Source organism: Ictalurus punctatus, chromosome 7, assembly GCF_001660625.3.
Source record: "Ictalurus punctatus breed USDA103 chromosome 7, Coco_2.0, whole genome shotgun sequence".
Lineage (NCBI taxonomy): Eukaryota > Metazoa > Chordata > Actinopteri > Siluriformes > Ictaluridae > Ictalurus > Ictalurus punctatus.
The window spans coordinates 24,858,137-24,884,050 of NC_030422.2; the positions used below are offsets into that span (position 1 = coordinate 24,858,137).

At 40.4% G+C, this 25,914-nt stretch overlaps 2 protein-coding genes across 2 annotated transcripts in view; one reads left to right on the forward strand and one right to left on the reverse strand.

The window, feature by feature from the left end:
* Nucleotides 1-6,963, forward strand: part of poln (polymerase (DNA directed) nu) — a 54,219-nt gene extending 47,256 nt beyond the window's left edge. The window contains exons 22-26 of the mRNA XM_017472570.3: nt 1,912-2,022; nt 2,852-2,930; nt 3,665-3,732; nt 3,838-3,899; nt 5,959-6,963. Coding sequence (XP_017328059.1) covers nt 1,912-2,022; nt 2,852-2,930; nt 3,665-3,732; nt 3,838-3,899; nt 5,959-6,054 — 416 coding nt within the window. The 3' untranslated portion in view covers nt 6,055-6,963. The remainder of the gene's footprint in view (nt 1-1,911; nt 2,023-2,851; nt 2,931-3,664; nt 3,733-3,837; nt 3,900-5,958) is intronic.
* A 387-nt stretch (nt 6,964-7,350) lies between these two features.
* nat8l (N-acetyltransferase 8-like) lies at nt 7,351-21,307 on the reverse strand. The gene is made up of 3 exons (XM_017472571.3): nt 20,800-21,307; nt 18,724-18,888; nt 7,351-13,197 (listed from the first exon to the last, which is right to left on the reverse strand). Exons 1-3 carry the CDS (start codon nt 21,104-21,106, stop codon nt 12,830-12,832), a joined length of 840 nt encoding a protein of 279 aa, XP_017328060.1. The 5' UTR covers nt 21,107-21,307; the 3' UTR covers nt 7,351-12,829.
* Between the last annotated feature and the right edge of the window lie 4,607 nt (nt 21,308-25,914).

The following is a 25,914-nucleotide window of genomic DNA, read 5'->3' on the forward strand; positions in this document are numbered from 1 at the left end:
TGGATCAGTAGAGAGCTGTACAGGAATACGGGACAGCATTAATACAATATGCGAGTACTAGAAATAACGATGATGAATAGACTGGTTATAAAAAGTCTACACACCCCTGATAAAATGTGAGGTTTTTATGGAAAAAGGGAAACCAAGATAAATCATGTCAGAACTTTTTGCACCCTCGGTGTGAAATTACAGCATATAAAGATTAAGTGGAAAATCAGAAACATTTTAGGGAAAAAAATTAACAATAACCTGGTTGCATTCCCTTTTATAATCAGGGACATGGTGATAATTTCATGTTCAAAAGTAATTATCATACAGCTGCCATCAGTGAAATTATTCTGATGAACCCCAACTAAAGACCAGCTGTTTCTAGAAGATTTTCTTCACATCTTGTTTTCATCTGTCTGCTGAAGCCAAGTTTGTTTGATGAAACATGTCTCCCCCTGATTGGAGTAGCCCGGCCCCTCTGAACGGTTTGATGAGGATGAAAATTGTCATAGATGCATGAATCATGTACTGTGGCCTTCACGGTCACCAGATCGCAGCACAATTGACCAGTAGTTTTCAGAGCAATGGTTTCAGACGGCGCTCTCCAATATCATCAAAACACTGACTGACGAATATCTTTTGGAAGAACGGTGCTTCATCCCTCCAATACAATTCCAAAGACATGAAGAATCGATGCCAGTCGATGAGCACTGATCTATCTATCTGTCAGAAACAACTGTTTGAGTCCTGTGAAAGCCTCGGAGTCACTGAATAGGCATCTTGCATTTCATTAGAACGTGCTAATGACGTTGCTATCTTTGAAATGCAGAGGGTTACATGGTTTCCTGGTGTTATGATCCAGGTGCATAGGGTTAAAGGTCAGGGGATGGTCACCAGATCTTGGATGGCAGTCAGTCCTGCCAGCCTGCTGAAACCTAATCTAAAGTCAGGACACTGCGGAGTGGCTTTATTCCAGAGCATCTGGCAACTTGGCACATGGAATGTCCTGTCTGCCTGCATGCCAGTGACCTTCTCCCTCACTTATGATGATATCTGAGGCATTATAAAATACACGGAAAAATCATTGAGCATCATTTATTAAGTGCAATGACTTAAGACTTAAATCGGGGGCATGGGGCTCGTTCCATTCCATACTCGACAACGCCAAAACAGTATCCTTCCATGTCATTTAGAAATACCCCCATCAGACACAATCGCTTCACTTTTATTCTGAAGTGATGGTAGTGCAGAATTGAAACTGATGATGTGTAAGTCCGGCTTCCCTCTGTGTGTCAGTACGACTCACAAGCTCATCATACATTGCTTGATATGGCACGTTGAGAGAAAACAAAGCAGGACGACAGCTAAAGCCTGTCTGTTTACAAACTGCATTGTTTGAGAGTTTAAAACATCAAACTTTGGAATGTGAAATGATTCACACACCACACAGTATTTAAAAAGAATACACACGTGTACCATCAAAACAGGTCATCTGTGACAGCTTTCACACATACAGTACATCAATAGAGCAAAGCTCTCACCAAAACAAACAGACACATTCCTGTGTGTATGTCATTATTGCTCATCTGTCTATTGTTGTCATCTTACACACACACACACATACATGTAAGCTAGGTGCATTCCTTACACAGTGTCAGTGTCCCATTGTGACCTGTAGCTCCCAGGCGTCACTGTGCTTCTGGGAAAGAGATTTGTCCAAGTGACTCATTTTAGAGGAGGCTTTAACACTAAAGCCAGGCCTTTGTCCTGTTGGAATGCACCGTGAGGGGGGATACACAGCACTGATGTGTTTGCATGGATCTGACTGTGTTTGCAAAAGACAAACCCGTGAGACAAAAGTTATGTACGACTGCGTCAGTGTAAATGCGTGTGTGTATGTGTGTGTGTTATGTGTGCACACAGGTTACGTAAAGTCCATAATGGGTCGGCGCCGTTCCCTCCCTCATGTCCATTCAACGGACTGGAGCATCCGGAACCAGGCAGAAAGACAAGCCGTCAACTTTGTAGTGCAAGGTAGTGTGGCATTGTGCATGTGGCTCTCATAAACCACAGTGATGCATTTTTTTAAAAATGTGAAGAGCTATGAAGTGTTGGTCCTGTCTGAATTGATCCTCATGTCATAATAAATGAACCCTCCAGCATTTCTCAGCTTAATCTTGAGGAAACTCAGTTAATAGACATTTAACATGACTATGTAACAAAGATTTACAACTGTTACACTCCGCAGTCAACAGTAAAGCTGTTAGGACGAGACAGGCGTGAGAGAAAGTCTATCGAAAATCGTTTCATCCAGGTTTTCGACACTAGTAAAAACGTTTTGCCATGTCTATATGCAGTCAGGTTGAAATTGGGGCACTTCTCTGACTACATTAGTAACATAGCCACATTTTCTTCCCTATAAAAGAAAGTAATCTATCCCTTTAAAGTTGGAAACTTACAATTGTATAGAGTGTCTTTGGATTCTGTAGCATTACGGTTCCCCTTCATTGGAACTAAAGGGCGCAAACATGTTCCAGCATAATAATAATGCTCGTGTGCACAAAGGTCCATGAAGACATGGTTTGTCTACTCATCCGCACCTTTACATCATCTCTGAGAAAGGCAGTGTATGCATGTATTAGCTTATAGGGAATTTGTCTATTATACTGATCAACTGGAATCAAATCTGCATTTTCTTTTTAAAACTGATTTTTTTTTTTTTTTGCTAGAATAAATACCACGTATGGCATCTGTAACATAATGAAAATAATGATTTTTGATCCATTTTTTTTAGATAATTAACGTAATTTCATCAAAAGGTAAATATTTACAAGAATCGTGTGTGTGTGTGTGTGATAATCAGGTTCTGCTGCAGACCTCTGTAAAATGGCCATGATACACATCTGCTCACTCGTGGCGTCTTCCACCACTCTCACTGCCAGGTACGTCCATCCATGCATCCACTCCAACAGTCCTTCTTTATATCTTCCCTTTTGCTCACCCTTCCATTTAACTGACCTTACAGTCCCATCTCTAACATCAGTCTCTCGTTTATCATTCTATATATGCTTTACCAGAGGGTTTACTCCTCAGTCCAGCCTGTGTGTGTTACGTGGCCTTTTACATTTCATTCTGTATCTTTATGTCCAGCTCTCCGTTACATCTTTTCCCCATTAGGATGTCTTTCTTTTCTCTACCTCTGACACATCCCTCTCTTTGACACTTCATTGGATCTGTTTATTTTATTAAAAAATTTTTCACCACCCTCAGACTCCATGTCAAGATAGAGTAAAAATCTTAGCAGTGACTCACAGAGAGGTTCTCTTAGAAATGCACTCTGCCCACTGATCTAATAATACCTATGGTTGCAATGGTGATGCAGACAGTGGTTCCAAACCACTTACTGGATATCTGACTTAGACTGAAAGTATGTTTTAATTAGATGTTGTTGTTGTTGTTTTTGTTTTTTTATCTGTAATCGTGGTACATTCAGTCATTTTGAAGGTGCACTAAGTAGCATGTGATTTAAAAAAAAAAAAAAAAAAAAGATACAAGTCCCCTTTAAGATATAAGAATTTTTGGAATAGATATTTTTCTGTTTAAAACCTTTCTGCAGCACAAGGCATTTGAATTGAAAGGTACAATTAATATCTGCTGTGTGATTACATGTGCTCAGGCTGGTGGCTCAGATCCATGATGAACTACTCTTTGAGGTGGAGGACTCACAGATGGAAGACTTTGCAGGTTAACACAAAACACACTCCTTACTGATCATTCAGATCATTTGGGTCTAGCGAGACTTACTGGAGCCATTTATGTTCATAAGAATGTGTCTGTACTTTGAAACAGTGTTGGTGAAGAAAACAATGGAGTCCCTTCAGCATATCAGTTGTCTTGGAGTCAGTCTTACGGTGAGTAAGCAAAATAGTAACGTCTATAGGGATGCCATTACAATCGAACGTGCATGAAAACTGCAAACTTAATGCAAAATAACCACAATTTAAATGTTGCAACTACAAAAATAAATAATAAAATACAGTATTTTGTATATAAATCTATTTTGAAGCAGGGCATGAGATTAGTATGTCACGTCAGCTGATAAGAGTAATGTTAACCTTCTTATAGGTGATGGCTAATGCTAGGCATTCTTCAGAAATCACACTGATGGTCTGCAATAAATCATGAAGAATGAATCAGTTATAGCATTAACCCGCTGTTATATTTTCTTCTGTGTGTTTGTGAGACCTTGCCATAAACACATAAATCATTAGTATTACCAGTTATGTAAAATCTTCACATCCAGTAACAAGACACATGGAAGTGATGCGTCGATTTCTCTCCATTTCCTCCCTGATGGAGTCGTTTAAAAAACACTTTTGCACTGTCCCTGAACTGTTTACACACAGAAGGTGCCTTTGTATATTTCTTTAAGGCTGTAAAGAAAGTACACAGAGCTAGCTCTGGTCAAAGGGCCTGCTTTAAAATCAAACAGAGCTGCATGCCTAGTCAGTATAAACGATGTCCCCATGCAGAGGATTTTCTGTATTTTGAAACCTACACAAAAACCTATTTTTAATGTTTCTATGATTAGCACATACAAATGACAAATGATACAACCCCAATTCCAACAAAAAAAAAAGTTGGGACGCTGTGTAAAATGTAAATAAAAACAGAATGCATTGATTTGCAAATCTCATAAACCCGTATGTTATTCACAATAGAACATATAAAACATATCAAATGTTTAAACTGAGGAGATGTACCATTTTAAGGAAAAAATAAGGTCATTTTGAATTGATGGCCGCAACACGTCTCAAAAAAGTTGGGAAGGGGCAACAAAAGGCTGGAAAAGTAAGCGTTACCAAAAAGGGGGGGGGGGGGTACATTTTCAACTAATTAGGTTAATTGGGAACAGGTCAGTAACATGATTGAGTATAAAAAGAGTATCTTAACGAGGCAGAGTCTCTCAGAAGTAAAGATGGGGTGGAATCTGGATCGAAGCAGATGTTGCTCTAAAGCCTGTATGTATGTTTCAATATTGATGCCTTTCCAGATGTGCAAGCTACCCATTCCATAGGCACTAATGCACTCCATACCATCAGATATGCAGACTTTGAACTGAGCAGTGATTTTTTTTAAAAAGCCAGATGGTCCCTCTCCTCTTTAGTCCTCTTTAGTTTATAGGACGCAGTGTCCATGGTTTCCAAAAAGAATTTCAAATTTCGATTTGTCTGACCACAGAACAGTTTCCACTTTGCCGCAGTCCATTTTAAATGAGCTTTGGCCCAGAGAAGATGGCGGCATTTCTGGATGATGTTCACATATGGCTTCTTCTTTGCATGATAGAGCTTTAAACAGCATTTGTGGATATTAAAAATCAACTAGACATAACTGGAAACATGTCGATCTGGATCACCCTAGGTACATCGTAGCACACAACACATGTTACGTCTTAGAGTTAATACTACCACTAAGACAAATCCAGTGACTGCATCACCACACAGGTGCACGTGTGGTGTGAATGGATGCTGAAGTCCTTCTGTATAAAGATTTCTGTATTTGATCAAAAGCTGGTTAAATTGTTCCTATTTAATTGGCAATAGTGGGCAAACTGTAACCTCCACATGCTCTGAACCCTTTGACTTGCAGTGTCCAGCACTTTTTCCTATTTTTAAATTCTACGACTAAATGTCTCGGAATGTGTTGGCTGATCGAGCTCATTAACACGCTAATGTACACAAATAATTGCTCGCAGCAACCATTTCATTAATCAGTCAATGATCTGACAATTTATTGCCTCATTAACTACAGAGGTGTCTGTGTGTGTGTGTGCGTGTCTGTGCGTGTCTGTGTGTGTGTGTGTGTGTGTGTGTGTGTATGCTGATAGATCAATGCAGGCTGCAGTAAACAGTGATCAGGAAGCACTGCTCTGTTGATGTGATCTGGATGTCTGCATGGCTGTGTTTGCAGGTTCCTCTGAAGGTCTCTGTGTCTACAGGACGATCGTGGGGTTCCATGTGTGAAGTCAATCTCCCCCATGCTGCTAGCACACACACCTCTGTTTGAGCCCGCTTTGAGGTTTCTCAATGCCAGTGTGTGTTCATCTGCCCAGCTCTCTGCCTCTTATTCTTTTCCTGGATCGTTCACTGCCTCATTGTATTTCTCATTTTCAGGGGCTCGTTTCTGTCCGTCTTTTTTGGTCTCTCTGTTATTTTTTTTTTCTTCATTTTCCTGCTCGTTTCATTTCTTCTCTCCTTCTTTCTCTGAGCTGAAACCCATCGCCATGGTAACCGGGCTGCTGCAGCTCCTGGTTGTTATTCCTCACTTGCTGTATCCGGGGGCAACCGTAGGAGCCTAGACTGGATTGCTCCAGTTTGTGTCTTTCTTCTCCTTCAGGCATTTGTCTCCTTTCACCACTTCTAGGCCATTTTGGTTCTGCAGACTCGTTTCTATCCATCTCTTGCTCAGTCCCCTCCTTGTCCAGGCCACATTCTTACCATCATTTTTTATTTTTTTATGTAGAGATAACATGTTCGTCAAGCTTTTGTTTTTCTTAACGATTTTTAGCAGTTATTAAATCTACTATTGTTCACATTTTAGCAATAAATATTCAAATATTTTAACCGAAAGTAACTTCAATGAAAATGTTACAGTGCAAGTTTTATGTTAAATCCCTGTTATGTTCACCTTCTCTTACTGCCGCTTCTTGATAATTACAGTAGTTATGTTAGCAGTGGGTTGGCAGGGACCTGGTACATTAGCTACTATTACATTAAATTTCTTCATCTCAGCTGCTTTCTCAATGTCTGATTATGACACGAACCCAATGCTGCTTCTTCTTCTTCTGTATACACTGTCCTGTCTTCATATACACACATATACACACCGAATTCAATGCCAAACACTCTGTCCCAGTTTCCCAATCTGGCAAAGGTGTGCTGTGTCTCTAAATTCCCCTTGGTTAAAACCCTTTACAAAAACACACACACACACACACACACACACACACATACACGGACACGCATTTTAATAATAGGTGTCCTTCAGTAACCATCTCCACTGAACCCTGTCCCTTTTGGGGTTTAGAACCACTCATAATGATTACTCTGGAGGCTTTTATAAAAAGGTCCATTACAATATATAATAATGTGCCTATGAAGTCACATTAACATGATTATAAATACATTAAGAACTTCCACATGATTATACCTAATGATTCATTTCAATCCAGGTATTTTTAAAGCTATATATATATATATATATATATATATATATATATATATATATATATATATATATATATATATATATATATATATATAATCATTATTATTGTTAGTGAATGGGGGAAAAAACTACAGAAGCCAATAGAAGCTTAATTGTTTTAATTAATACAATATGTACAGCCATTTCTTTTTTTAATGCAGGATCTTTTTTTTTTTTGTTTTTTTTTTTTTTTTACATCTTTACAATGCTCCTATTTGTTAAGCAAAAGAAAAAGAAAAAAAAATAGTTACAGCAGTTGGGAAAAAAAAAAAAAAAAAAAAAAGAACACATGGAACTGAGGCGTCTTTATAATGACAGACCCTGAAGGATCCAGGTGATCACTGCAGCCACACAGAGGTTTTTTTTTTAGCAAGGCCTTTGCTTGTCATACCCTAAAGCCATCTATTGTACTCCCCCCCGCCCCTCTTTTACCCCTTACTTGGCTTGCTTATTGGCATATTTAACACACTCGCCAAGCACACAAACCCGACCCCATGTTCCAGCTGACCCTCTCCCTTGAGTGGTTGCATATAATTTTATCTGCTGTGCTTTAAGTGGGCTTGTTTCCATAGTGACAGTCAGCCAGGACCCGGACCAAAAAAGACAGAAATCCACAGGTTACCAGCACTGATGTATAAAAAGGATTATCTAGCATTCCCTGCCAACCAGTACAGGTACATGATACTGTTTAAAGCACCACTCAAGCCATTGAAAATGGATTTAGTTCAGACTGGAATTGATCAAATACTAGAATTTATCTCCAATTTGCTACAGCAGTAACAGTTTACTGCAAACATCAAAAGGCCAGAATGAGTTGGGTACTGAAGAGATGTCCGTCACTCTGAAAGCTGTTCTCACTTTAGTGTGTGCTGTTGGTTGTGGAATACAATTGTGTCTCAGTTTGCAGGTCAGTGTTTTTTGTAAACATTTAAAGATATCATTTCTGTTATAAAAGGATCACAAAATATCCGTATTTACAGTAAATTACACTTTACAGCTTTACACTTAACAAAATGCTTTTAAAAAGAAACAAAAAAAAAATTCCTTGTTCTTAAGAAAAATCATTCACTTCTCCGACGTTAAACTGTCATTTGGTTAACATGTTGCTACTGTTCAACATTCAAGATCTTGAAAAGTTCACTTCTCTGTAGTTTTCAGTGCTCAAAGAGACTTTGTTGAGATTTTGATGCTGACCAAACAGAGATTCGAGGCTGGAACAGCTTTCAGAGGGTGTGTAGCATCACTCTGTACAGTGGGCTCGAGTGGTCACATCTTTCCTTGGGCTGCCAGACTGTACTACACATTATATGCACTAGTTCATCATCATTCATCTTCACAGTTAGAAGAGAGAGAGAAAAAAAAAACATTAATCACAATAGAAAGACAGGGGGAAAAAAATCAGTTTAGAGTCATGCCCCATAATCTCTCAACCTGCCAGTGGTAATGTTCACCATCGATACAGCATTAGGGCTAGAAAATGAATGCAGCATTTTTACTTTTGAATTCCTCGCTTTTTCTTTTTTTCTTCTTCTTCTTTCTCACGTGTGCATTTTTATTGCTCGGTTAGATGGCACGAGGGCTTGATCTCCAAATGATTTCCAAAGAGTTAAGAAACAAAATAAAATGCAGCAAAAACCACCTTTGGCAAATTCAGCCTTATGAAAAAAAGGTTTCTCGTGAATACATTTTTTTGATTTTATCATACATTTGCATATGGTACATACTCGCGATTAGCAAAAAAGCAGTAAATATAACCTCAAAATCAATTCAGAAAAATAAAAATACAATTTGTTACAAGTGCTTCTGCATTCTTGGCACCTCCAGCCACAATCAAGAGAGTGCTTTTAACCAGAAGAGTAAATAGGGGAGGTAGGAAGGGGGATCCAGCCTTAGCTTGTATCAAAATTCCCTCCAGGGAGCCATACTGAAGAAACTGAGCACTCAAGGCTTTCTTCCACTGTAAATCCCCCCCTGTCCTCTTAAAAGTGGACCATTCCTGTAGCAGCCATCTTCTCATGCAGGTCACAGATCTTCTGAATGCTTTGCATTATCAGTCATTTCCAGACACTGGATATTTATGTACAAAAGACACACTTGAATGCTGAAGGGGAGGGGGGGGGGGAGAGGGGGGGTGGTATTTACTCGCTCATAAAAGTTTCATTGATTCAATTAGTAGGAATTCCTTTTTGGTCGTTTTTAAAACGAACACCTGCGATTCTTATTATAACTGGTAATGAACTCTAGGAATTCCCCAAGCTTTCTTTTCAAACGTTTTCCACAACTGAGAACGTTCATCTGTCCGTCCAGTCACAGCTGCCGTTGTGTCCTTGAATCGTAGCAGCATGCGTACATTCTCATCCCAATATTTTCAACTTTTTCATGTGCAAGGCTTTCCTTGCTTGTGCAAAGACCAGTAATACATCTAAGGACTTTCACCATGTTGTACATGAAGCAGTCATTAGCTATGTTGTTGGACTCTTTTGCACGTTTAAACATGTGCTATCGTATGGCTGACAAATTAAACCAGCATTAAAGCAGTATATAGTGTTCTTCAGCCTGGATCTGTCAAGAAAATTATACACTACAGCTTGCCTTTTACATTCAATCATCCACATCTGCCAACATCGCCTTAGACACGTACTGGGAAAGAAAAAAAAAACACTGTTAACTCACTGACAAACTGATGTGCGTGCAGTAAATATGCACTTGGGTCAACGTCGTCACTGTCCGTGTTGGTGAGTGTGGGATTCACGTTCAAGTAAATTTTCAAAAATTAAAATCAAGCCGATTTTATATAGAAACGATAAACCGATATTTTCACTACGTTTTAGTACGAGAGCTACATGCAAGTTTCATGTAATGTTCATTAGCGTCATATACATCACGGTGTACACCAAACCTAGTGAAATGATCTGCCTATAATTGGGTCATTCACATATTTCTAAATAGATTTTCAATAGTTCAATAACCAGACTTGCATTAATGCCAAATTTGCTGACACTGATCGAATATACTTTGCATTGTATAAGCACCTATGGATGTCCTCATTACGTGCTTAATTTTTACATGTAGCTCCTTCATGTGGATTTTGTCAAGTTATCAGCAATAGTTCTCTCTACGTATCCCACACTAGTCCGATTTCCTCCGTCTTGTTTCTTTTTTCCGGTTGTCCGAGTTAAAACAGTTCCTCACGGTGCTAACACTCCATGTTTAAATACTGTCTGAATAGTTTCGTTTTTAATGAGTCAGACAGTTCTGCCATTCATTTGGTGATTTATACATTTAAGCTCGCCCGATTTCATCAAGTGAGTTATCCTGGAGTTTACAGTGAGAAGCTCTTTTAAAGTCTTGTAATACAATATGTAATGCTGCATCTAGCTGGGTGTTTTTTGGGCTTCTTATAGTAAACAGGATATTCATCACCCCAGTAGTAAAGGTTAAAAACAAATTGAAAATGTTTACGGTAAACAAATAACATTAACCCCCCCCCCAAATTTTTTTTTTTAAATAATAATAATAAAAATAGAACTCCACTGTTAAGACATCGATTTGATAGATCATGTTTTCTTAAACATTTTTCATTCAAAGTCATGTTTCATGCAAAACAGTAGTTTCTTTTAACAAAGACACACATTGTTATATGTTCAGCTAAAAAAAGAAGCTTGTTCTACATATTTTTAAACAGAGTTACATCATTTCCAGGGCAGGCACCATACGTACGAACCAGGTACAGAGGCATGCCACATATTTGCATTGCTTTTGCATTCTACTTTTGGCAACTGTGATGTCATCGAAGCAGCGAGTCGGTAGGTTCCTCTCTTACGTCATACACTTAACCTTCCCGTCATCAATCAATCATCTTTGAGTTACTTGACTGAATGTTTTGCGCTGCTGCTATAACATCACAGAGGGGTATTTAGGGGTCGTACAAGCTTGAATGGAGATAGAAGCAGCGCAACAAGGCTCAGTGGCGCATGCAGAGGTGGGGTGGGGGCTGAGTGAGTGGGGTTAAGGTGTGGGAGGGGCTGGCCCAGGGCTGCAGTCAGTTTCATGGATAGGTAAAAGTCAAGTCAAGGAAAATTGGTAAGGGTCAAATTGGGTTTTTTTTTTTGTCGTTTTGTTGGTTTTTTTTTTTTTTTTTTTTTGCGCTACGTTACTTAGTTTTAATCACATTTAGTTTCTTAACTTTATACAAGAATATTTCACAAATGAGGCTCGTTGTGGCTTGTATCTCTCCCATTGCTGGTACGTTCCTAGGAGAATGGATATGGTGAGAGATTTTCAGTTATATCTGCCATCGATATGTATTCAAATGTTTCACATTTACATATTCCCATATTTATGTAAAATATAAAGGTTTGTATGGTGAATATTTACGCAGTCAATTTGTCAAATCCAAATTTGTGCTCAGGTTTATGACTGATCCAACGAGCTATAACAGATGCATATTACGTTTATTAATACCGCAACAGTATCAATTTGCATTGTTGAAACTTGGTAATGTTTTAATGGAAATTATGCATTTGTAAGGAGAGTTCTTTTTTTTTTTTTATGTTGATGTCAAATCAAATTTCACTGACTGCAAATAAATATCTCGTTCATCTAGGTCCAATTCATTCCGATTTTAAATAAGTAGGTATTTTAGTAACATTGAGACATAACACAATATAGATCTTATACAGCAATACAATCTGTGCAATATCTGATCTGTTCCGGCAACACAAAAGGAAAGATTGAGAGACTGGTCTGTAATTTAAAACAAAAACAAAAACAGGAAGAGTTAGAGGCAAAATATCAGTTACTATATATGTATGTATAGTAGGACTCCTCCCTTACAGTAAAATCACCACCACTCTTGAGTTAACTCAGAGTTAAACTGTGCAGGATTAACTAGGAGTTATTTCACTTTAGTGCTAACTTCACTGTTTCCCCATCTTCTGATTCTTAAGACATAGAAAACCTTGCTGTGCTTTAGTAAATATTGTTTGCTTGACTGCTAGTGTCACCAGCCTTTCCATTTTATGAAGTTCAACACCTGCATTCGTGTACATTTAACAGAGTAGTGTGACATTGGAAAGAGATTCGTAACTGTATCCATTTTCCTTTCCTCTGTACACCCCTCCATTCATTCTGCCATCTTTGAGAAAAGTCAATGCTAGCTATCAGATCAGCCCTTACAACAGATTTAAAAGAGAGTCTGACCGACCTATTGCCTTGCTTTGTGGTGTGGCATTTTACTCTTGTTAAGATCAGGGTTTTATCATTACTCCTTTTTGATATATAGTAGTGTATATACGTATATATAAACTAATTGTGAGGTTCAGCTGATATTGGTAAAAAAAAAAGATCATGAAAGAAATTATTAAAGTAAAATGTTAAAAGAAAAAAACATAACGGTTAAGGGATTAATAGACATAGTGGTAGAAATAACATTTGTGATTTAAAAAATAATAATAATATGGTTTAAGAGGTGGATTGGTTTAGGTGATTTAAGGGTTGTGGTCGGTGTTCATACTCTCACGTGCTTTCTTACGTCCACTCGTTCGCTCATACTTTCGTTCACTCTCACACTCTCTCACTCTTCGTGGAGCTGTAGCCGGTAGCGGCTGTAGCGGATCTGGAAGAAGAGCCTTTCCATCAGCGAGCGGCTCATTCCAGGCAGAGTGTAGTTGTCGGACTCGCCCACCTTTTGAAAACCCAATGATTCGTAGAGCTTGTGGGCGGCCATCTTGACTGCTGTCGTTCCCAGAACCACGGCCGAGTAGTTGTTAAGCATAGCAAACTCTAGGACCCGTCGTCCCAGCGCCTTGGCAATGCCCTTCCCACGGAAACGAGAGTCCACAGACATGCGCCGCAGCTCTACCGTGTTGTCTTCTTCTCGTCCCTGTGCTGAGACGATGCCCACCACCTGACCGTCCAGCACTGCCACCCAGAAACAAGAACCTGCAGAAAAAAAATCGCAAGACCTCAACATGTGCTAGACAAAGCAGTTCTGAGTGCAGCAAAGTATGTTTGACGTAATCGTTTTTACTAAAACACTACAGTGTAGCATCAGAAAGTCCGATAACCCTGTCGGAGGACGTTTCACATGCAAGAGACTGTATTATGTACTCGTCTATGAGGAGCTTTGAAATGTAAATATCATAAGTACTATTCAGACAGGATAAGATTTCCAGACATACTGTATGTCTGTTACGTAATGTAGCTGGAAGACGTCTGCAATCATTCTGATCAATTCATACAGGTTAAAAGCGATTTCTGTATGAAACACAGACCTGTGAATCTCCTCACGCTAAATATTCCATGTGTACTACATACAGCTGTTTTGACCTTTATTATAAGCACTTCTTATATGGCTTGTGGCGATCCAGGGGGATCATTAGTAAATCACATGACCATAACATGTACAGTGCCCTCCACTAATATTGGCACCCTTGGTAAATATGAGCAAAGAAGGCTGTCAAAATTTGTCTTTATTGTTTAACCTTTTGTTCAAAGCTTTCACAAAAATATTTTCAATATGGCTACCCCTCTGTGCTCTAAAACCACCTCTGGTGTTTTTTGCCAAAAAGCTCTATTTTGGTTTCACCATAGAACCCGATGCCATTTGAAGTTCCAGTAGTGTCTGGCAAATTGAAGACACGAGTTTGTTTTTGGATGAGAGTAGAAGAGTAGAGGCTTTTTTCTTGAAAACCCATCCAAACAACTTGTAGTGATGTAGGTGATGCAGATGTCCCTTTTTTCAAGTGTTTTGTTTTCGGCTGCTAATGAAACGGAAACCTGTGTCCTTCATGGTCACTCGCACGTTTATCCGTCGTGCTCATGCTACTATAAAAGGATTCTGGTGCTAAAGGGTTAAACCTCTCTAAAGCTTGCTCAGCTGTGGACCGAGTCATGTTTCTAATTGTTATGGTTTCTGTCCCCTTATCCATACCTTATTACATTACCTCTCGGATATAATAACAGGGACATGGCTTGTGTAAAGCCAAAAAGTCTTCACCAGCAACATCAAGCTATCAACATCTTTGCAGAGATCATTATGATAATCAGATACATTACTAGTAGTGCAGCTGATGCAAATGGTGAAATTCTAATCCAGCATTATTGGAAATAACAATAAGTCCAATAAAACTGTCAGTAATCTGTCTTTTTCAAATGAGATCACACTACATTATGTGTGTAATGACAGAACCTCTGTCCCAGGGGACTAAATTAGTGCATGTGCAGATGCACTGAGACCCAGTGGCTTCTGTTATGTCTGTGTCCAGCAACCGATCTCAGAGCCCAGGGATTAAACCAGACATGAGCTACTGAACATGCCCGTCACCTCAGTGATAAAGGAGACAGTCCAGAGTTTGGGCCTATGTGTCAGGTTTGAAGCAGTGCCCGCTATCTGCTTTGTACAAATCCATGCCAGGAAAATCATATCTACGAGCAGAGTGTTTATTTGGGGCTGCTACCATGTGCGCATTTACTAAGGCCATGAAAGACATGCGGAATATGTGGAGTAAAGACAGCCTGGAACATCACTAACGAAGTAAAGGTCTTACAGGAACTCGAGCGAAGAGTGTTAGTCTGAAACTGATACCAATCGGGGGGGGGGGGGGGGGGATGGGGGTGTAAGAAGAATGAGACATACTCGTGGCCAAGCATTTTTAAATAAATGTGAAAAGGGTTTTCTGAATACAGTATTTGAAATATTTTCATGCATTACTCGCCCTCGGTCTTTGCTAGCCACTATCTAAAAGCTATTTCATAAACACTGCTGCTAATAAGACATCCATTCAAATTAAAATGTTTTTCTAACCAGTGTTGGGGGAGTGCATTCACAATATTCTGGCTAATTGCTATTCGTATATTATAATGTACACTCTGCATACTGCAACATGCTGCAGCTTTGCAGTCTTTCGCAACCCTATCCACCCCCCGGAGCAGAGTGTGTGTTAGTATGGATCAGCCTGTGAAGTTTGCTCCGGCAGCGCCAAGTCAGCGCTTTCACACTGTCAAACCAAACCCCCCACATTTACATATGGCCTAATACATACAGCAGTGTGTCATACTGTTTAAGCAAGCATACACCATTCTACATCAACGATATTAGCACCAGCTCAGACACACACACCTTAATTTGTACATTAAACCATAATGGCAATGGCTTATATTTGTCCACGCTATTACACACGGTGTGATCTAATCCTCCTTTGTGAGCTATCCCTCTGCATCTTTATCTCATCACACATGCACACACTTCCAGTACAAGAAGGTGTGTAAGTGATGTGTGCAATAACTGAAACTTTGAAAATATTCATATCTGTGCACTATAGCTCTTATTGCACTAATTTTTTCCCTGTTGAACACACACACACACACACACACACACATGAACACACCTACAATGTTTGTGTGTCTCCCTGAAAGTAACCCCAATCTCTCAATCACTATTTTCTCCTGTGTGTGTGTGTGACAGTAGCCTTGAGGGCAGGCAATCCCCAATATCCAGAGCCTAATCTATAGGTCACGACCTGTCAAAGATATATTAAAGCATACAGGCGTATTAGCTTATTACGGTGCAGTAATAAGACAAGATTCTTTGAAACGTACATTATACTAGGCTTGTTATTCTTGAAATATATGATCTTTTCTTAGCTTTAATCTCTGGCTGGTTCGTTCAGCTTTAAACGCTAATGGCAGGTTCAACTGCATTCCCCGGCTGTAGCCAACTTTAGTGCTTTCTTGTCTTGCCTGAGGGGTTGATTTAAGCAGAATATTCTGCACAATTCTATAGTTTGTACACCACATCTTTGAAGACTCTTGGGAAAACTCCAATGCGATTGTGTTTTTGCCTCAAATAACTTCAGCTTCTGTGTGGATATGAGAATGGCTTCACTGTTTGTTGAGGTATGGATTAACCAAACATTTTTAACATGCATCATGGGAGAAATGGCTGGTGTATTTCATTATCATCCTTCATTATTCTTGACTTGAACTCGATTTTCATTCCTACAGTTATTGCTCCATTACATTTAATAGACCAACACTCTCTGTTCTTAAACACTCTTCCATTATCTGGGCAGGATTATTCTTCCTGCCCCATGAACCAACAGATTAGCACTCTGTAAAGCTAATCAAAGGGAACTGGAAAGAAATGGAAAGCTGCAACATTAAAGGAACCTCTCTCTCTCGCTCTCTCTCTCTCTCTCATTCTCTCTCTCGCTCTCTCTCTCTGAGCCTAACAGATAATTCAGTTAGTCCTGCACCACATCTTAGAAAAGATATTGAGAGACTGATGCCTCCACATTAACAAAGAGAGATGGAGACAGTCGGAGAGAGATGTTCCCCTGGGAGATCTCTTTGTCTGCATGCTGCCAGTATGCAAAACCATTTCACAGCTTCTTCTCTACTCCTTCCCCCATCTCCTGACCCAACACTCAATTCCCTTCCTCCTTATATCTGTGCTAAAATAGGAAACCTGTACCGAGCAGATATTCTGAGGAGAACGATCAGGTGCTATACTTAAGGAGGCAGATACAACAGTCTCGGCTTTGCTGCTTCTCTTTGAACCCAGGCTGATTTATCTAATCTAAATCTCATCGATGCTGTGTTTTTTTTTGTTTTGTTTTTTTTTTTTTGTTTTTTTTTTTGTTTTTTTTTAAATTTAGGCATACTGACTCCAAGTCCAGGTCAATAGAGACCACTGAGAACAAAAGCATGGACATTATAGACTTCACTGTTGACATCTGCAGGAAGTCTACTGATGTGCCATGTGTGAGACTGGAGCTGGAGCTGTGAATGCTGATTTCCCCAGCAGGGGATGTATTGTTTGAGTGATCACTTTCCCACTGGTAGACATACAGAAATAGAAAGGATTCAGGAACAAAAAAAACAAACAAACAAAAACCCACTTCTTTAAAGAACCCCGCTGATGTGCATAAGCAACCCCTGTACTCCCACCACACGTTCTTTTGTTATGAACACTTAGCCTTTAGGGAAAATGAGATTATTTCCTTTGTCCACGTACAAATGATGCTGATAAGATTAGATTATCGACTGAATAGGTTGTGCAGGGACTGGATGATGTATGTCATGGGCTACTTGACCTGACTCGGCCTCCAGTGATTCCGTGCTATGCTGACACACACATTGTTATAAACGCAGAGCTGTTCGCGAGCCGTAGTGTGCACGGATTAGTAATTATCACTGTAACGCAAAGGAATATGATCGACACCGTTTCACGGTGTGGCACGTCGTCGGGAAAAGAACACTCGATCACTGATGAGCTTGCAAAGATCTGCACAGGAACAATGATGGTAAAGCCCTCGTTTCTGATCCAGTCGGTCAGAATAGGCTAGGATTATTACCGCTGCCACTTTTTCATCAATTATGTTTATATAACACGTCTTACCTACGCAATCATATGGATTAAAGGCTAAAACTTTTCCTTGATCAGGACGTTTGAGTTTTAATCTCACTCTGCTCTGAAACTAGCAACCATAGTCACAACTTCAAAACACTGAAATGAATCTTTCAGACACGTGGAGCAGGAACCAGTCCTGTCAAGCTTGGCGCTATGCGGCAGTAAAAAAGTGCTTGAGCGATTTTCCTCCTCCCACGATCAATAGAGGCACGAGCAGTGAGCCAGATCCAAACTGCTGCATATTTAATAAGTCCATTGCATTAAAGCAGCACTTCAGACAATTAACCCATACAGAACTGCAGAGGAGAAGACTTTCTTTCACATCTCTGCTGACATATTTCTGTAAGTTGAGGCCTTGTGAAGTTTAGTTTTGCGCACTTTTTGTTACAGCTCTGAAAAACTGCACTGTGTCGAAAGACAAACGACGAGCGTAACGGCTCGTGTATAATTCATGCTTCAGTCGTATTGGAAAATGACGGTGTGGATTTAAACAAGACAGATACAGCAGTGCTACAGGTGTACGGTGTCAAGTGGGATCTGGTTAAGATTAGGGATGTGCGTCAGGACTGGGATCCTGCAGGATGCAACAACAATGTCACATGGTGGAGGGTTTTTGCGTTCATGCGGGCCAGTGGTCAGATATGAAGCCAAGCAGACAGATATTCGAGAATGCATTTACAGCATTTACTCATTCATCCTTAGCCTGGTCACAGTTGTGGTAGATTAAATCAGGTCAGTAGTTTATACTTTGGGAAATAGAACCAGTTAAATTCATTAGAAAATGTCGCAGGCATTTTAAAACAGTCCTTTCAAAGAGAAAAAAAAAATGTCCGGTTTAAATACCGATACTGAATATAAATGTTTGGAGCCCTAAGCAGGTACAGATAGGTCCACGGTAATAGTAAAAACCTTCGCTTTTTACAATGCTCGGCTACTAATATGGCGTTATTAGTGTAATTATTGTGTTAGACACTAATCTATCGTAAAACACCCAGCGAGTTCCACACACTATTACTTTTTGACAATCTCTACTTGTTTTCTGAGCTCCCGCTTACCTGTGGGCTTCATGTAGTATGACTCGATATCAGCCATATCTGTGTGGAGTGCGCAGTCCAAGTAGTTGAGGATGACTTTTCTGCTATAGTAATAGCGTGCTCCCAATAGAATGAAAGGTGTGCAGCATGTCAGCATGACGGACTTGGTCATAACAAAGCACATTACTATGGAGAAATGGAAGAAAAATAAACGTCACCTGTCAGAAAAGAGAACCACAAAGTTTGATTTCTGGAAGAGGAGAGAGACATACACACACACAAAAAAAGACACAACAGGAAAGTCCATATTTTTATCAGTATTAAAACAGGTGTCCTGACTACAGAGATGAAACAGTGGGGGGGGGTTTAATGCTATTCCAGCAGTACTAATGCGATTTCCATGGGTGGAACATCTGAACCCATGTTGGTGCAGCTGTATTTGTGTATGGTTTGAACACACGAGGGCGCCCTCGGGAACACGCACAGTGCACCATACTACACAACTACAACCCAAACCGCATGCTGCCTTACTCAGCAGTGACAACACAACACACACTAGAGGAGACTATACGGAGCTGTGCTGTGTGGACATGCCTTCAGGAGAGCAGAATTTGCTTTGAGAAGGTTGTGTTTTTATACTGGTTCGCTCTGCCGGTGCAACTCCCACCCTCCTGACTCGCCAAAAAGACCCACACAGTATTTCAAACACACACACACACACTGTGGATGTTCAATGTTCAACAGATACCTGCAGTTCTTGAGAAGAACAGATCTGAGCAGTTCTTTCAACTTAAAGCCCAAGAATATGATTATTGGGGGGATTAGGGGGTTGTGTGTAATTTGTCTCCATCTAGCACACTGTCTCTGTGGAAAGACCCTGACAGGTTCAACGGTAAAAAAAAAAAAAAAAAGTATTAAACTTTAACTTTCCTCGTCACTGGGATGGGATCCATAAGGGTACAGCTTTTTTTATTTTATTTTATTATATATTACATGGTAATGTGAAAGTAGTTTACGTTTAAAAAGCATTTAAGATACACGAAGGACCAGTAGTGTACCTTAAACTAGCACAATACTTTATTTAATACTTACTTTTAGAGCATTACTTTAGAAAGGTAACTTATTTACACAATCAGGAAAAGGGTACCTCAGCTTGTTCCTGTAATTAGCTTTAGCTTTAAAGGTACGCCATGTGCACCTTTCTAGGTAAACAGTAGAAAAGGTCTAAGCTTGAGGATACCACCCTCCAATGATGAGAAATGGTGCAGTTTAGCACCTTTTTTTCCCCCCGAGAGTATACATGCACCTTTCCAAGTAAAAGATCCACACTAAGGGTACAATAGATCAGATCTACCACGCCAGTGACGGAGTGTATCTCTGAGTGTGTTTATAGAACAGGTTTCTCAAAGAACCCATTTAGAAGGCTTGAGGAATGAGAGAGAGAGAGTGTGTGTGTGTGTGTGTGTGTGTGTGTGTGTGTGTGCACGCGCGTGGGGGGTGGGGGGGTGTTTGGAGAGGAGGAATCTAACGGAAACACAGTTTGCCCTATATAAATAAGGCATGTAGGTTAATTTGGACCCACGCTTGATTTGATTTCTCCAGTATTTCTCAGATCGCAATATCGGATTCAGTGGGGAGAAAAAAAAACAAGTGTTAAGAGAATGATGAGATAATAAAAATGATAATAATGAAATGGTAAGGACATCTAGGAGAATGGATCGCCCACGCAGTAACTATATACTCTTCCACTGCAGCAGCAACAATCAATCATTCATTCTCTCTCTCTCTCTCTCTCTCTCTATTTCTCTCTCCCTCTCTTTCTCTTCCTCCCTCGGTCCCCCCCCCCCCCCCCCCCCCGTCTCCCCCTCCTCTCTCTGCCTCTCTCTATCTCCCTCTGCTTCTCTCTCTCACCCCCCCCCCTCCCCCCCCCCGCTGCTCCTCCACCACCGGCTTCTTTGTGTAGTGATACCCGACGTCGCTCACACTCCGCCGCATTTTATACACACGTCTGATCTTTGCATTAAAAAAACACTAATAATAAAGAGATGATGTATGTAACTGAACAAGTCCCCCGGCTGTCTCCATGACTCGTCTTACCTGTAAGCACAGCGTAAATAAACTGAGTGTGTGGTTGGTGTTTAAGACCGCGGAAGGCCGTGTTGGGTATCCGCTCCATGATGCCTTCATTGAAGATGCGGCGCACCTCCGCGGTGTCCGCGCGCTCGAAGTCTCGGATTAAAACCTGCTCCCGTCTCGCGTCTTTCCGCTCAAACGAGTCGGAAGCCGAGGTCCACATCTGCGAAGAGGAAACGATCAGAGAATCTTTTTTGTTCCCAGCTATGGCGTCGGGGTCGTCCGCAACTATTTTAGTCTCGCAAACCATTTTGGGAGACGAACAATGCATGCAAGTGGCCTCGGAGAAACTGAACTCGGGGAGAAATGTATTCTTTTTATTATTAGTATTATTTTTAAAATAAACACGAAATAATAATAATAATAATAATAATAATAATAATAATAATAATAATAATGGATGATGGGTGCGCTTCTTTTTTATGTGGAAGGAAACAAAAAAAAGACAAACGTGGCGCAGTAAACCCTGAGCTCTCTTACGACCAAAGAGATGCCGGTGTCGCTCACGCGCTCTTTATAGCGGGATGTGCCGGCGCATTCAGGTTCCGGGGTGGGCGTGGCCTCCTTCTGCTCCACTGACACATGGCGCCTATAGGAGGAACACATTCAAAGGAGCTGTGTCTTGATGGGTTTGCAAAAAAAATATATATATATATATATTTCTGCCAGAGTATGTGGGCGAAATTCCACACGTGTGTGTGTGTGTGTGTGTGTGTATAGATAGATAGATAGATAAATATAGATAGTTATATAGTTATATATAGATAGAAATATAGATAAATAGATAGATAGATAGATAGATAGAGATAAATATATACGTGTGTGTGTATATATATATATATATATATATATATATATATATATATATATATATATATATATATATATATATATATAAAGAGAGAGAGAGAGAGCTAGAGGATATATATATATATAACATTTAGTCTATGTGTGAGAGGTGGGGTGCTTTCACCTAAGGTGCTTGTGTTTGTGGGTGGCGGGGGGTAAACGCAGGATGTGTTCTCTTCCTCTTCCATATGATCACATACAGACGCTTTTAGTCTTAGTGTGTTGGTTGCGTTATTTGGAGACGTGTTTGCGGTGCACACTGGGCGCTGTTTAAACGCTTAGAGAGATCATTTGGGAAGGTTTGTTTGGTGATGCGCGCGCTCTGTACTGAACTGAGAGTGGGGTTTAAATCCAGAGCATGCTTTGATGTGACTCTGCGTCTCGCCGTCGCGCGCCTGTGTGCGGGTTGTGTGTGTATAGTCCTATGTGTGTGTGTGTGTGTGTGTGTGAGGGGAGGACGGCTTGGTTTTGCTGCACTGCAGTGCCTCCCATTTTTTGTTCACCACCCAAACCCGCCCTTTTCTCCTCGTGAAGACTCCAGCACGGGGTTCCCGTGTCTCCTCGTGGACGGCTTCCGCACATTAAACATTAAGCAGACGTGCACACTAGCGTACTTCTATAGTGGGAAATCAACCCAGATCACAGTGTGAAACAGTAAGCTATGGCATGTATGGGCTAAATTGTCTGATGCGCCACATGGCATATCCAAACGCGCACATACGATACGGGGAATTAACTCTGCATCGCATTGTACATCAAAATCATAAATAACTGCATGATAAACCTAGATCTGGTATGTCAGTGATGCATCAGCGTGCATTTACTGTCCATCAGTCCCAGTACACTCATCGTCTGAATAAAGGCGCATTCCGAGCGCATTGTACGGAACTAGTTTAAACTGGATCGTTCCCTCCTTATCCCTCATGCGTCCCTCCCCCTCATCAACACTACAGAAAAGACAGAGAGAGAGAGAGAGAGAGCGAGAGAGAGCGAGAGAGAGAGACGGTAAGGTATGTCGAAACCACTGGCGTTTATACAGCAAATAAACACATTTGTGTTCTGAAGAAGAGGAATAGGATTTCTCTTCTTCTTTCTCAGCATCAGCACCTGCGGGGATCAACGGGTGTGCCAGCGCGCATGCGCATACCGCACCAAGATGAGTCAGGCTGATAAACTTGGACGCTCAGAACTGCTGATCCTTATTATTTCGAAGAGAATGTGAACTACATATAGCAAGTGTACACTGTTATGAATCTGCCTAATGTGTACATGACGTATTTCTGCTCATGTTTATGTGCTAACAGATTAAATGCATCAAGTTAAAGGCAAATATGGAGTCTGCTAAGTAAACACATGATCAAATAATTATACTGATCGATGCTTTAAAAAGCTTATAGACATAAAAGCTTAAAACATTAGCCTCTCCTCTCCTTTTTTTTGTTGCATTTCATTGTCCTTCTTGTTCCCTCACTTCACCTTTGACCCCTGTCTTGCGTAGTGGAAGGAAGCCGTGACCTCAGAGGCCACACAGAGTGATCAGAATTCCACAAACTGCATACCAGTTTGACATTGATCTCAAGTTGTCCGTAGAACGGGCTTTATGATTTAAGAACAGCTGCATAGAGTACAAAAAAAGTGGTTGTAGATGAGACGAGGTTTGGAGCGAGGCTAAATTTAAAGCGTAAAGAGATCAGAAACGAACTTAAAAAGAACCCGACAAAAGCCTCAGAATGATGTCTGGAAATCTGTTAATCATGTGGGTTGACGTTCAATGAAACCATGTTCAACACATTTAGATTTCCCACAAAAACCTTAAAAAAGTTACACATATTAAGTGTTTATGTTCTCTCTCTCTCTCTCAACACAAATCCATGATTCATTGAGTGTCCTTCACTGAGTCTGGAGATCACTGAATAGTTAGCTACTGCCATGTGTAAGACCTTGAGGTCTTTGGGTTAAATTTGAGAGATTGAGGTGGACTGATGCAAATTAACTTGCTGAAAGAATGTGGGCCTCCTGTGAATGAATGCCTGTGGGTGAGAGAAAGAGCACATGTGTATGCACCGTGCATACATGCCCTGTGGGGGAAATTGAACCAAGCTCAGCATGAGGCCACGCTACACACACACACACACACACACACACACACACACATACACACAAACACACACACACACACACACACATACACACAAACACACACACATACATACACACATAAACATATGCATACACATACACATACACACACACACACACACACACACACACACACACACACACATACATACAGAGTATAATTAGGTTTATAAAACTGTCTCTCTCTCTCCTGCTAAAGAAGGGCGTGTCGGAGAAAGTTTTAAAAGCAACTTTATCAATGTTGCGTTCAAATGAAACAGATGTTTACTGTTGCATTTTTCTAAGAAATGTTATGGACAGTGAGATTTTAAAAAAATAATAATAATAATAATATGTAAAGATGCCTCGGGTTTTAGTGCAAATTTGATAGCCAAATCAATGCATGACACCTCAGTGGGCATTGGTGCATGTGGTGTTACTGAGTACCGAATTCACGGGTTCAAGAACAAAAGAGTTTCCTTATGAGTATCTCTTAGTAAAATGTATTAGTAAAATAAGACAATGCTGTTCAATGAAGGTGGGATATAGGGATCTGAGGTGGGTTCCTGTTCTGTTTGCCTTTATCTGATGATTTTAGTCATAAACACTGAGGCTGATGTTACATTTAGCCTGCACATTAGATTTATTTTATTGTTCAAGATCAATAGTGTTGAGCACGTTTGCCTCACACCTCCGGGGTTGGTGGTTCGACTGCAACCTCTGCCCTGTGTGCATGGAGTATGCATGCGCTCCCCATGCTTCGGGGGTTTCCTCCGGGTACTCCGGTTTCCTCTCCCATTCCAAAGACATACGTTGTAGGCTGATTGGTATTTCTAAATTGTCCGTAGTGTGTGAATGGGTGTGTGATTGTGCCCTGCGATGTCTTGGCACTCCGTCCAGGGTGTCCCCCTGCCTTGTGACCAAAGTTCCCTGGGATAAGCTCCAGGTTACCCCGTGACCCTGTGTAGGATAAGCGGTAGAGAAAATGGATGGATGGTAGATCATGCTGGTATCTGAGAGACAGAACCGACGTTGCAGATTACACATCACATCCAACCATTTTCTTAATGTGACCAAAAATCAGTATCATGTACGTGTCTACAAACAAATCAACCATGATCAACAATGACGCCCATTAATAGTGCACTTGGTGATATTTAATTTAATATAATCTTATTCTTATCACAGTCAAATTGGACTGTATGTGAATACTGCGTTGGATTGGTTTCCTGCATTTAGCTTTTTCACCAAAGATTTAGTAATGTGTGATCACAAAATGACCAGGATCTCTGATCTACAACTCTCCAACCATCTAGAGGCCCAAAGCATATGAAAGCTCATTTCATTTGTTCATTTAGTTTGTTCTGTGTTAGTAATATTTTACCAATATTTTTAATGATTTGGGGAGGGAAACTTTTGGAAAGCATCATTTCATCTTCAGTATTCTTTAACATTCAGTAAGGATTTCAGCTAGTTTACTATGAGCACTCATTGTTTGGAACAAAACCACCTCTACATTTAAACGTCTTTGTATCAACAGCAGGTTTTAAACACATTTGTATTAACATCCGTGGTTAAACTTAAAGAAATTGGTTCAAGTGAAATACTCTGGAATTAGAAAATCTAAGTAAGAGAAAGGTATTAGTGAAAGTTAAATGTGACTACTTTATTGGGGGGGGGGGGACCCTAAAAGTCTGATCTTTATCACTCTAAACAGATACCTTGATAGCTGATACTAACAGTCTAATGTCAACTATAAGGGGCAGTGGTGGCTTGATGGGTTAAAGCTCTGGGTTACTGATCAGAAGGTTGGGGGTTCAAGCTCCAGCACTGCCAAGCTGCCACTGTTGGGCCCTTGAGCAAGGCCCTTAACCCTCTCTGCTCCAGGGGCGCTGTATCATGGCTGACCCTGCGCTCTGACCCCAACTTCCTGACATGCTGGTATATGTGAAGAAAAGAATTTCACAATTTCAATCAATAAAGACTCATTAAGTCAAATCCAGGCTTATAGTAACTTGCATGAAAAACCTTGGTGTCACATTTGATTCATAGACCAGATGTGACACACAAATCAACTCCAAAGCCAGCACCAAAACGATTGCCATGCTCAAA

Bases quoted from the DNA above. Each gene is read 5' to 3' on its own strand.
- nat8l (XM_017472571.3), bottom strand. From the start codon at position 21,106: ATGCATTGTTCGTCTCCCAAAATGGTTTGCGAGACTAAAATAGTTGCG. The intron at 18,889-20,799 runs GTAAGACGAGTC...ATTTCTCCATAG, and splicing joins TATTTACGCTGTGCTTACAG to TAATGTGCTTTGTTATGACC. The intron at 13,198-18,723 runs GTAAGCGGGAGC...TTTTTTCTGCAG, and splicing joins ATACTACATGAAGCCCACAG to GTTCTTGTTTCTGGGTGGCA.